Source organism: Canis lupus, chromosome 11 (assembly GCF_003254725.2).
Source record: "Canis lupus dingo isolate Sandy chromosome 11, ASM325472v2, whole genome shotgun sequence".
Taxonomy (NCBI): domain Eukaryota; kingdom Metazoa; phylum Chordata; class Mammalia; order Carnivora; family Canidae; genus Canis; species Canis lupus.
Genome location: NC_064253.1, coordinates 531,980 through 544,933, shown reverse-complemented (window position 1 = coordinate 544,933; position 12,954 = coordinate 531,980). Strand labels below are relative to the sequence as shown.

Sequence of the window (12,954 nt, the reverse complement as noted above, 5' to 3'; positions counted from 1 at the left end):
GGAGCCAATGAAGGGTCTGAGCAGAGGGGAACCTAACCTTGCTCTGACTTAACATTTCAACAGGACTGTTCTCACAGCTCGATGGAGAAGACAGGGTAGGGCAGTGTGTGACAGAAGGGGATAGAACTGTTGTGATCATCAGATCATGGAAGGTGGTACACAGATCATGGAAGGGTGTGAGAGAGTGAGGACACAGAGGGGACTGAAGGTGGAGTCTGTGCAATGTGTTCCTCTTGGGAGTCACAGAGGACTCCCTGGTATGGCCTGAACACCTGAAGGGATAGAGTTGCTGTTAACTGGGGTTGGGTGGGGAAGGCTCTGGAAAGAACAGGTGGAGGGCAGATTTGAAGTATGGTGTTGTTTATGGTGAGTGTGTGATAGTCCACAGAACATGCTGCTGGGACTTGGATGTGGAAGCCAGACATAGTAGGAGACACTGGGTGGGGATGTGTATTGTGGCCTCAGCAAGAATAGGGTCTTTCAGGCCAAGAAAATGGAAGAGATCAGTAGTATAGGACTGAGCAAGTGGAGGAAGAGGAGGAAGAAACCACAAGAGTGGCCAAGAAAAAGGTAGGAGGCCACGGATGCAGTTGGAGAGCCAGGGCCTATGGCATCCTGGAAGGTGCCAGGGAAGTGGCAGCAAGGAGGAAGCATTGGAGGAAAGGGCAAATGAAGTGAGGCCTGAGAAAGAGCCTTTGCCTTTGAGTTAGGATCTCTGAGGTCACTGGTGACCTTGACAAGACTGGTTTCTGAGGAGGGTGGTGTCTAAAGCCTGCCCTGGGTGACCTCAGGAGTGAGGAAAGAAGTGGAAGCCAATATTCCTGGCAGTTCTGGAGGGACCGCAAAGGGCTGGGTTATTTTGGTGGAGATTACAGTAGGGAAAGGTATTGTAAATGTTTTATTTGTTCAAAGCCAAAAATTGAATAAACAAGGAGGGGAGAACCACCGTGGGAAAAGTAGCCACAGACGTGGTTACAAAGCCAGGATTGGGGGTGGGGGCAAGAGCCACCTTCCAGACACTAAATTTAGCTCGCCCCGGGTCAGGACAAACCTGTACTGCGGGAACCTGACACTGTGGCCAGGGCGCTGGGCCCTTGGACATCCCGGCAACCGGGAGTGGCGCCCAGCTGGGTGTGTGCGCCCACCTGTCCGGGCCCGTTTCCCACGTCTGACTGATCCAGGCAGGGGGTGGACAAGGGGGGTCGCGGAGGGGCTGCGCAAGGGGGGCGCCGGAGGAGGGTGCCAGGAGACCAGCGGAGCCGCAGACCACGGCCGGGGTTCACGCGGCCAGGGCGGCCCAGGGCGGGGACGCGCGGCGCTGGCCTGCACTCGGCCCGCCTACAGACACGCTCTCGCGCTCTCGTGTCCCAGCCCGGCAAGCTCGCGGCTCGAGTCTCTGCCAGCCCGACTTCAGCCCCGCCCTTCCTCTCCCAGCGGGTGCTCGGAGGCCTCCTCGGGCCTCTGCACCCCTCGCCCCTCGACGTCCCCGGCACCGCCCGACCCGGGGCGCTGGGGGAGCGCATGGCGGCGGTGGGGCTGCGGACGGACCCCGGGGCCGGGGCCGAGGCGCTGGCCCTGGCGGCAGAACTGCAGGGCGAGACCACCTGCTCTATATGCCTGGAGCTCTTCCGCGAACCCGTGTCGGTCGAGTGCGGTCACAGCTTCTGCCGCTCCTGCATAGCGCGCTGCTGGGAGCGCCCCGGCCCCGGCCCCGGCCCCGGCCCCGGCCCCGGCCCCGGCCCCGGCCCTACCGCAGCGCCGCGCGCGCTGCCCTGCCCGCTGCCCTGCCCCCAGTGCCGGGAGCCAGTGCGGCCCAGCCAGCTGCGGCCCAACCGGCAGCTGGCCTCGGTGGCCACGCTGCTGCGGCGCTTCAGCCTACCCGGGGCCGCGCCCGGCGAGCGCGCACTCGCGGAGGCGGCCTGGGCGGGTTGCGCCCTGCATGGCGAACCACTCAAGCTCTACTGCCAGGACGACGGTCGCGCCATTTGCGTGGTGTGCGACCGCGCCCGCGAACACCGCGCGCACGCGGTGCTGCCCCTGGATGAGGCTGTGCAGGAGGCTAAGGTAAGCGCCCGCGCCCCCCGTGCAGGTCCCCAGGGCCCCAGCCCGGGTTCCGCCTGCCTGCATGTGCGGGGCAGAGGGCAAGCAGGCAGGCCTGCGGGAGGCCCGGGTGAGACCCTGCCGCTTCTCTCCTCTGCCACGCTAGCCAGCCTTGCCCTGGGACTCAGGGCAGCGCTCTCCGTGTCACCGCTACATCATTAATACCATCCTACCCGCCACCTCGAGTTTCCCTCTGGGCTCCTTCCTGGACCACCTTCGCGATACCTCTACAGACTTGGCGATTTTCATCCTGCTTGTCAGCCCCTGGCTTCTAGCAGCGCTGCCATCACACCCACACTTCCTCTGTCCACCCTCTCGGCCCTTTCCCTGCGGTGGCTCTGTGCTGCGTCCTGGGCCGAGTGGGGCGACTTTTCCAGGAGACTGGGGTAAGGCAGCGGGTGCCTGCTGCCTGGTTTGAGTGGAGCAGCAAAAGCTGTCGGTGGGCTGTGTCAAACATGTGGATCTTGGGCACTCTCTTTCCTGCCTCCTTACTGCCTCAGCACACAGCCCCCAGTCTTTTACTCTTTATTCCACTTCAGCCCTCCCACCCAGATGGCTTTCTGGTTCTGGGAGGGGTTTAGAGTTTTTTAAAATTTAAATTCAATTAGCCAACATATAAGTACATACTTAGTTTCCGATGTGGCATTCAACAATTTATCAGTTGCCTATAACACATGGTGCTCATCACATCCCATGCCCTCCTTAATGCCCATCCCCCAATTACCCCATCTCCCACCCACCTCCCTTCTAGCAACCCTGTTTGTTTCGAATAAGTAAGAGTCTCTCGTGGTTTGTCTCCCTCCCAGACAGCTTTCTGATGGTGAGGAGGAAAACAGAGGGGAAAACTAGGTAGGTTGGGCTGCTACAGGGCCTGCCTGCATTTCGGCTTGGATTGTGAACAGATGGTCTGGAGAAGTGAGACCTTGGGGCCTTAGGAGTCACCCTTCAGTTGCCCCGTACACCTATGTACTTCTGTGCAGGCTATAGCCATCTGGATGTCCAGATATGGCTTCAGCCCTGCCTCCTATTCTTCAATGAAGAGGGTCTTCTCTTTCTCCTAGATGGCTCCAGAAAGGCACATGTAGGGGTTTCCAGAGGCCTCTTACCATAATGTCTCCTTTCTCACCCTTTTGCAGGAACTCCTGGAGTCCAGGCTGAAGGTCTTGAAGAAGGATCTGGAGGACTATGAAGCATTTCGTTCCACTGAAGAGAAGGAGAGCAAGGAGCTTCTGGTGAGCGGGCATCCTCCAGGTGGATCCTCTTTGGGTGACAACAGAGGACCACCCACCATCCTGGGCCTGTGTGTGCACTCTTTAAAAAGAAGTAAAGTGAAGAGTGAAAGTTGGAGGAGTAACAAATGTTAAAGGACAACATTTAGCTGAGTAAAATTTGCAGGTATTATTGGCTTTATTCAGCAATTCATGAATTGAGCAGCATTCCATCTGGCAGATAGAAAAGAACTCTGAAAAGCTATACAAAGCAAAAGAATTTATAGGCAGACATGAGCAGGAACAAGGAATTTATACTAGGCCAAAAAGCAGATTGGTTATTGCAGTTACTTTCCCTGTTGGGGAGGGTAGAGGTTTATCAGGCAGTTACTTAACCAATACTGATCAGGTAATTCCTGATTGGCTGATGTGAGATTCTCTTTCTGAGAAAACTGAAACTGTGATTAAGTCTCTGTTTCCTAATGTGGGACTTAGCATCAGTGACTCCATTTTGAGCCTCTTGTGTAGTTTCTAACTCAAAATAAATGTGTTTGGGGGTGGAAAGGAAGTGACCTCAGTTTAATCTTTACAGTGGCTCTGGGAGACATTAAGTAATGTCCTAAATATTTCTCCTACTTTCCAAGTGAGACAGCTGCATCCCTGGGTGGTTCTGGGGCAAATCTGAAGTTGCCCTAGGTAGGTGGGAGAGCACATTTGTGACAGGGAACTCGAGAGCATGTGTTGAAACTGCTGTGTAAGGATATCTAAACTAGAGGATGTGTGTGGTGGGTATGTGTAGGTGAGCCTCTGACCCCTGAACAGTGAGATGAGTGGAATTCTGTCCTGTGGAATGGCTCAGATGCTACTGTCCAAATGCTACATCTTGACATCCCATTGCCTATCCCAATTCTCCCCTCCTGAGACAGAAGCAGATGGCAGCTGAGCGAGAGAAGGCGGGCGCGGAGTTCCAGGCACTGAGGGCCTTCCTGGTGGAGCAGGAAGGCCGGCTCTTGGGCCGCCTGGAGGAGCTGTCCCGGGAGGTGACACAGAAGCGGAATGAGAACATAGCTCAGCTTGAGGGTGAGATCACCCAGCTCTCCAAGCTCAGCAGCCAAATCCAGGAGACATCTCAAAAGCCTGACCTTGAATTTCTCCAGGTGAGTCTGGATTGGCCAAGAAGTATGAATCATTTATCCCCAGGCATCACAAATGGCAAGTGAGAACAGAGTCAGGTTCTGTGAATTTAGTAGAATCACATACTCAAGCAGAAGGGGACTGCAGAAAAGTGCCCTTCTTCTCCTGGGTTTAAAGGTCTAAAAAGATGTGGTAAAACTGTCTTGACCTTGAGCCGCAATAAAGATCTTATTGGCTTTACTCAACAATTCATGAATTGGGCTGAATACAATCTAGCAGACAGAAAGGAGTTCCAAAGAGCTGTATACAAGGTGTACGTCATATTCCAGTATATAAACCTTGTGACAAAAATCTCAGAAAATAATACTTATCTTTAGTACATGTAATGCGTTTTTTGACATTTTCTATTTTATTTCCTTTTAAAATAGTCACAGGGACGCCTGAGTGGCTCAGTGGTTGAGCTTCTGCCTTTCGCTCATGGCGTGATTCTGGGATCTGGGATTGAGTCCCACATCGGGCTCCTTGCAGGAGCCTGCTTCTCCCTCTGCCTGTGCTTCTGCCTCTCCCTCGTGTTTCTCATGAATAAATAAATAAAATAAATAGTCACAATCCACAAATAAACTTCACAAGGCACAAATGGGTCAAGCATACTCATTTAGAAGATACTGGTCTGAGTGGCCAGTCATTGCGGAAGGGCTATGACTTCCCTGGAGTGGTGTCGGGAGCAGAGGCAACACTGGATACCAGCACATGGCTCCAGTGATGATTCAGTAATGAAGGGAGCATTTGCAAAGCCCTGGGAAGGGAGGCGATGAGACACCCAGCAATCAGGCACAACAGGAAGCCACTGCCCTCTGGGCCACATGCAGGTGGTTGGGGGTGGTACACCTTATTGCTTACTCTCTAGAAGTAGGGCAAGAGGCCAGTTTTATTTTCTCAAAGGTGACTGGTGGTTACGTGATGCTGAGTTGGTTTTCTTTCATCTTTCTCACCAGGAATTCAAAAACACCTTAAGCAGGTGAGTGGACCTAGGAGTGCCTTAGGCCTCTACAAGCTGGCTCTTCTTTTCCACTGAGGTCTCTCTCTTCATTCCCTCACTGCTGACCTCTCACCTCCCAACTCCCACACCTCCTTACCAATGTAACTTCTAAGGCAAATGTCCACCTGACTGGCTGTGGATATTCTGTTGTAAGACCAGCCTCTTCTTTCTTTGCCTCTCCCCACCAAAGAGGACCTTGCCATCCTCAGTCCGGTGGGAGTAGGACAGTATTTGCGGGCTTCCTCTGGGTCTTTGTCCTGCAGGTGCAGCAATGTGCCTGGCCCCAAGCCCACCACAGTCTCTTCTGAGATGAAAAATAAAGTCTGGAATGTTTCCCTCAAGACCTTTGTCTTAAAGGGGCTGCTCAAGAAGTTCAAAGGTAGGGGCCTGTGCTTGGGGCTGGGCCACTCAGTGCTGGAGGCCATGGTGTGTTTTGGTATTTTGGGGTCCCAAGGATGTGCCTTTCCAAAAGCTGTGTGAGAAAATTGGAGCTAGAGTGTGTCAAGGCCAGATTGGTGCACAGAGATGAGGGTGGCAAATCCATTCAGCAACAATCCCCCTCAAGCCACCCCCCTAACCTCCTCAACACAAAGATACCCCCAGGGACAGGTGGGGTAGTGGATTAGGGGCAAAAAGAGGGATGAGGAGGAAGAGTTCAGGTCAGACTAGCTCAGGCTAAAGAGAGGAGACATGGGAGAGGTAGAGTTAGGATACTGCCCCTTCCCTATCCCCTACACTTGACCCAGTGTCTGCACATCAACTCTCAGCCTCTGGGGTATCTGGGGAGTGAGTGAGCCAGTGGGGCTGTAAATGTCAGAGGAGGTGGTATCACCGTCATTGCCAGAGAGATAATCTCCTAAGCCATTGACGCATACCCCACTTTGTTTCTCCTCAGAGGATCTTCGAGAAGAACTGGAGAAAGAGGAGAAAGGTATGATGGTTGCTCTGATAGTGAGTTCCCAGGATTTGTCCATGTAGAGAATCCATTCCCTGCCCATGGCTGTTTCTCTGGGCTTTGCGCATGGTTGGTTCCTTCTGCTGGTATACGGCCTACGTCTGCCTTCTGCCGTCTGCTTCCTTTTCTCCCTCATCCCTGCCTCCCAGTTCTGGCTCCCTCAGGCTGCAGGGGGACCTACAGGCCTATAAACTGTGGGTCAGTCTCCCCTCCCGGACAGGCTGTCTCCCCTATTCCTGCTCCCAGACAGAGACCTCTTCTGGGGACAGTGGTTGTGTGCAGGGGTCAGGGGAAAGCAGAGGGAGGAGGCTGAAGACAGGAAGGGAGGTGGTTCTTACTATTGCAGAGCTCTGGGTTGAGTGAGATCCAACCCCACAGGAAGGCAGGGGAAGTCTCATATTCCTGATACTCTTGACTGAACAAGCTAAGTCAGAATTTACCTTGGAAAAATCTAAACCAAGTCAGAGCATGCCACTCCTCTGCTCAGGACCCTGGGACAGCCCTTTCACTCAATATAGTCCTCACTGAGGTCTTCCAGGCTTAGGGATCTGGCCTCACTGCACACTCTTCCCTGGTTTACTCTGCGCAGCCACAACAAGCCCTCCTTGCTGCTCTTGAAATGCACCAAGCACACACTCACCTCAGGGCATTTGCACTGAGCTGGCTGGGCCTCAGCCTGGTATATGTGTCCTCCAGACAGCTGAATATCTGGCTTCCTCATTTCCTTTCTGTGTTTGCTGTGAATTACATAATGAGACCTTTTTGCCTTCCCTGGCCACTCTAGATGAAATTACAGCCTTCTTTCCTGATTCCTCATATTATCTATGTCATTTATTGTCTCTCCTTCCCTTTCTCCCAGAAAGGAAGCTGATGGAGGACAGGGATACTGAACTGTGGGATTCCTGGGGCCTGTGATAGTCCTGGAAGATAGTACTTAGGACAAGTGTGCATATTTTAAGTTTTTATTATGAAAATTTTTAGCGTACACAAAAGTAGATCATAATGAATAATTACGTCATCATACACCTTCAGCTAATATTTTTCATAAACACTCCTACCCACTTCTTCCCACTGGAAGCAAATCATGAATAAGTGATTTCCATAAATATTAGCATGTTATCTCTAAAGATAGACTTTTAAAAACCCCCACAAAACCATAATCACAATTAGAAAAATTAATGGTTCCTTCCAATATTTAGTGTTCAATATTTTGCAATCGTCTTTTAAATTGGACTTGCCAATCTGTTTGAATTGGGATTCAAATTGGGTTCATTCTCCCTCCGGTCTGACCTCGCCATGTACTTGCGGGGGATCGGTGGAGGGGAAGGAACCGACAGAGTTGTGCCAGGGGCTTGCATGGGACGCCTCTCTCTGTCTCTGCCTTCAGTGGAGCTGACCTTGGACCCAGACACCGCCAACCCCCGCCTCATCCTCTCCCTGGATCTTAAGAGCGTGCGCCTCGGGCAGCGGGCGCAGGACCTGCCCTGCCACCCATGCCGCTTCGACACCAACACGCGAGTGCTGGCGTCCTGCGGCTTCTCCTCCGGCAGGCACCACTGGGAGGTGGAGGTGGGCTCCAAGGACGGCTGGGCCTTCGGTGTGGCGCGGGAGAGCGTGCGCCGCAAGGGCCTCACGCCCTTCACCCCGGAGGAGGGCGTGTGGGCGCTGCAGCTCCACAGCGGCAAGTACTGGGCGGTGACCAGCCCCGAACGGACACCCCTCAGCTGTGGCCACCTGTCCCGAGTGCGCGTGGCGCTGGATCTGGAAGTGGGGGCCGTGTCCTTCTACGCCACGGAGGACATGCGCCACCTCTACACCTTCCGCGTCAACTTCCACGAGCGCGTGTTTCCCCTTTTCTCTGTCTGCTCCACGGGCACCTACTTGCGAATTTGGCCTTGAGGGGAGGCGTCCGCTTCCCAGGGAGGGTGAGTCACTCACAGGTGCCTTCTTCCATGTTCAGGCCGCCCAGGGGAAGCACTGTTGCGCTCTGTCGCAGCCCCCCAGTTCCTTTGGGCCTGCCCTCCAGACACGGCCCCGGAGGCCCTAGACCACAACATTGGAGTCTGCAGAGTGGGCGCTCTGCGGTCAACCCAGCAGGGGAAGAGGTGCCTTGGACCCTGGGGGCCTGTCCTCTACCTGTTGTCTGCATGTGTATCTGGCGCGAGCTGTGAGGCAGTGGAGGCTGGTGAGGACCTGAGCCCAGCTCCTGACAGAGGTACTTCCCGTCACTGGGGCTTACTGTCTGGTCTTAGCAGGTCTCCCCTTCTGTGGAGCAACACCAAGCCCAGTGCTGTCCTCAGGGCATGCAGGAGCGTGTGGCCCAGACAGCCAAGTTCATGATCACTTCTGCTTTCCCTTCTTGTCAACTGTCAGCCCTGCCTTCAGACACCTGATCCATCTGGCCTGTGGTCTCTACTCAGGAAGGAGCATTGTACTCCCAGCTGAAACAGCCTGAGCCAGAACTGGAAGGAGATTCTTGTCTTGACCTGTATGTAAGAGGAAAGCCCAGGACATTGGCATTTGGTGTGGCTACCTTCCAATACCCTTAACCCAATGATACAGAATGATATGTTCATTCTTGGCCACGGTGACAGCCTTGTGTTCTCACAGATGCCTAAACGCCTTTCAAATACAAAGTATAGTCTCCCTTGAGTAAGGAGACCAAAAGTTAGGGAATTTTGAAACATAGAATAGCACTTAAAATTTTACAAATGTGACTAATATGATCATGGGAATTCACAGAGCACAAATATGCCTCTCACATACCCTTTCTGGAACTTGCTAAATGTATGCCAACAGCAGAGGACCCTGCTGTCAAGGTCTGCTCAGCCTATGCCCTGCTTGGGGTGTTACTCCCTTGGCTAATTGTTTGTTCCCTAGCTTTTGTTGGGTTGTCCCCTGCTTGGTACTTCCCAGGGAAGTGGGATGAGGAGATGGAAATATAGACTGAGCTCATTTCTAGGGTGGCTTAGCTCATTCTTGACTCCCACAGTCTGAGTGCAAGAGCACAGTAGGAGCAAAGGTTTCTGCTAGACTGGGTGAGCAGATGTGTTTAAGTGTGTGAAGAATGTGTGCATGTGTGTTTGTATCTCAGATTGAAGGGGCAGGGGTGTGTGCGGATTTTGGAGAGGGCATTTATCAGCATGTGCATAGGGTTTAGGAAAATAGACCCAGGTCATTTTGGTAATATCCTATTTTTCATTTGTTGTTAAATATTAACCAACCCCTATTTAGGTGAGGGCCATAGTTTCCTTCCCCACTACCTGGCTACTTGGCTAGATGAAAGCCAGTCTCAGACCTATTCTGTCCTGCACAGGTTGTTTAGACAGATGTGTTGGCATGTAGGGACAGTGACAATTGAACAATCTGGTCTGCAAGTGTCATGGAGTTTTTGTACTCTATCCCTGAGATGCTTCAAACTTCCATATAAGGGTCTTATAGGGTAGGCATAACACTGTTCTAGAGGCAGACCCAGTCGACATAGCATGGTAATCAGAATCCAGTGTCCTATGGGCTGGGGACAGGATCATCCAAGAGTCCAGCCTACAGGGGTGGCTCAGTCAGTCAAGCAACTGGCTCTTGATTTTGGCTTGGGTCTGCACTGGGCATGGAACCTGCTTAAGATTCTCTCTCTCCCTCTCCCTCTGCACAACTCCCTTCACCCCAGCTTATACTGTCCCTCTCTCCAATAAATAAATAAATCTTTAAAAAATGAGTCCAACCTACAATATCATTGTATCATTCCAGAGGGTGAATCCTATATTGTGTTCATACACAGAGAGTAGGGTTGGAACACTGTAGCAGGTGTTTGCATACCACTAATTTCCACAAGGAAAGCCCATTTTTAACATTCACTTGCTAATTAAATTGGCTAGTGTTATCATCAAGCCCTAATGTTATCTGGGCTTGTATGGCTTTTGAATTGAGTATCACAGTTAAAGTCACACAACTGTGTCGAAATACTGCAATGCATATTACAGGTCACAGAAAGTGGATGTCTGGTGGAGAAGCTTGTAGGGCCAGGTCTGGGGACTGCTGGGGTGTCTGTCTGTGTGTATATTTTCAGCTTTTGTGTTTGTGTTTGTGAATGTGATTGTGTGTCTACCAGACTGTGTTTGCAGAATAACTACATAGATACCTATATATCTGAAGAAATATAACAACAGTTACAGTAATAATCACACACTTAGGGTAAGAGATGTTCTCTTTTTGTCACTAGGGCAGTGCAGTGACTTCAGATGACACAGTGCTGGTGTGAGGATATGTGTGATCGTGTGCATTTTTCCCTACCAACCTTTGGGCATCCTAAGATCTGTGAAATGTTTGGATCTTTGAAAGCAATGACTGACTTAACTTGGGTCTTCCTGATCCCACCTATTAATCCCAGATCCTTGTGATCTGCATGAGGAACCGACAGTTTGCTCACAACAGACCCTCACGTGGCTCCTCAGCTTGCAGACTGAGGGGGCACCCATAGATCCAAGTCACCTGGCTTTGCAGGGACCATAGGGCAGGTCGGGCCACCAGGTCAAGGCCTGCCACTTACAGCCACCACTTTCTTTTTTTAAGTTTTAATTTTAATTCCAGCTAGTTAGCATACATTGCTTCAAGTGTACAATATAGTGATTCAACACTTCTACACATCACCCTGTGCTCATCATGACAGGTGTACTGTAATCCCCATCACCTATTTAACCTATTTCCCCACCCCTTCCCCTCTGATAACCATCAATTTTTTCTTTAGAGTTAAGAGTCTGTCTCTTTTATTTTTTCTCTTTGCTCATTTGTTTTGTTTCTTAAATTCCACACATGAGTGATATCATATGGTATTTGTCTTTCTCTGACTTACATCCTTTAGTATTATACTTTCCAGCTCCATCCACATTGTTGCAAATGGCAAGATTTCATTCTTTTTTTATGGCTGAATAGCACTGCACTGTGTGTGTGTGTGTGTGTGTGTATATATATATATATACACAGTGACTTCTTTATCCATTCATCAATGATGAACACTTGGGCTGCTTTCATAGCTTGTACAGCCGCCACTTCCTGATCCTTGCAGGGCAAAGGTTTCTCTTGTCCCTCACCTGGGCTCTCACCCTCCCCATGCCTTGCATCCCTGTGCCTTCAGGGATTCTTAGGGAACCAGCTCCACAAGAGTTAAGGCGGGCCCCAAGGGTTTGCCTTTTCCTAACTTGCTGAAAGGTGCAGCAAGGGCTAGGGCTACCCACAGCCCTGACCCAGTCCTTCTCTGCCCAGCTTCTCCTCACGACGGACCTTCTGATTTCTCCAACATCCTCTCTCACTGCCCACGGGCAGCCCACCTTAGCAGCTGTACCTGGATTCCTTCAGGACAGGCTTATTGATACCCTTCCCCTAACTCCTCCCTTGGAGCCCTGACCTCGCACCCTCATTCTCATACACTATAAGACTGTGACCTCTCTGGCCAACGGGTCTTCACCCCTGACCCCTAAGCCCCCGGAAAACTCCCGGGTCTCCTAATGCTCCGCCCCTGGAAGCCCCGCCCCTGCTCGCGCAGCGTTGTGCCCGCCCCCATCCCTCCCAGCCAGGGCAGCGCAGCGTCAGCCGTCTCTCGGCGGGGCTTTCTCCTAGGATTTGCGGTTTGGTCTGCGGCATGGACGCTTATTGACGTTGCTGGTGAGGCGGCGGCGGCGGCGGAACTAGGCCTTCTTCGGCCAAAAGGCGCCGGCCCCCCTCTCTCTGCTCGGCTCATCCTTGTGGTTCTCTGCGGCTGCGCGGCGGACGGTAGCGCTGTCAACTGCTCTAGCGCGGAGCGCCAGGCTGTGGTCGGCTCCATAGCTCAGGGGTTAGAGCACTGGTCTTGTAAACCAGGGGTCGCGAGTTCAAATCTCGCTGGGGCCTGTCTCTGTTTTTCCACCCCTCCTGGGAGATGGAAACGTGGGAGACGAGTGACAACACGAATTTCCGTTCTTTCTGCGAGGTCTGGCCCTCGGCCGAACGGACTGTCCGTGGCCCCTAGATTCCCGCCGACGGGAAGTGGCGTTGTTTCGGGAAGAGCTGGCTCCCTGTGCCCGTGGCCTTGCGGTCACAGGCTCCGCCGGCTCCATGCGACTTCACAGCGGCCCCTCGCCTCCTTCGCGTGCGCTCGGAAAGCCCGTGGCAGATCTTCCCGTGCCCCTCCTCTCACCACGCTCGGGCCAGAGGCGAGTCTTCATCTCTTTGTTTCTTCCGCGTAGTGGGGAACACCTGTCTACGCCCACCTCCCCACAAGGCGCCCTGGGAATCTTTAGTCGGGAGGGGTGCTAGGTTTAAGCCCCCGCTTAGTTCGCCGTGTCCCCACAACGTAGCTTCAGTAGTGAGGTGGCCGTCCAGTAGGGCCGCCGCGGAGGAGTCCGCGAATCCCGGGAGCCCGGGACGCGCAGGGCTCTGAGGGTGCGGGTGCGCTCCTGGCTCGTGCAGGGCTCGTGTGTTCGGGTCTGCTTGGATGCAGCCTTGGCCCTTCGGCTGACACGCTTCCACCTCTGCCGGAGCCAGGC

General features: G+C 52.8%; 1 protein-coding gene and 1 non-coding gene across 5 annotated transcripts; both read left to right on the top strand.

Annotated features, from left to right (window-relative positions):
* The first annotated feature begins 1,324 nt into the window (after positions 1-1,324).
* TRIM7 (tripartite motif containing 7) lies at positions 1,325-10,151 on the top strand. 4 transcript variants are annotated; one of them, XR_003136426.3, is made up of 8 exons: positions 1,338-2,064; positions 3,237-3,332; positions 4,235-4,465; positions 5,438-5,460; positions 5,745-5,860; positions 6,377-6,412; positions 7,824-8,651; positions 8,810-10,151. XR_003136426.3 is itself a non-coding variant. In XM_025446728.3 (7 exons), the coding sequence occupies exons 1-7, from the start codon at positions 1,522-1,524 to the stop codon at positions 8,333-8,335; spliced, it is 1,557 nt and encodes a 518-aa protein (XP_025302513.1). In that variant the 5' UTR covers positions 1,338-1,521; the 3' UTR covers positions 8,336-10,151. The 4 variants fall into 4 exon arrangements, 3 of the variants coding, with proteins under 3 accessions (XP_048972413.1, XP_025302513.1, XP_025302515.1); XM_025446728.3 differs by having other exon boundaries at positions 7,824-10,151; XM_049116456.1 differs by lacking the exons at positions 5,745-5,860; positions 8,810-10,151 and having other exon boundaries at positions 1,325-2,064; positions 7,824-8,022.
* Positions 10,152-12,246: 2,095 nt separating this feature from the next.
* TRNAT-UGU (transfer RNA threonine (anticodon UGU)) lies at positions 12,247-12,319 on the top strand. Its single transcript has one exon. It is a non-coding gene; the product is annotated as a tRNA-Thr (tRNA).
* The last annotated feature ends 635 nt before the right edge of the window (positions 12,320-12,954 follow it).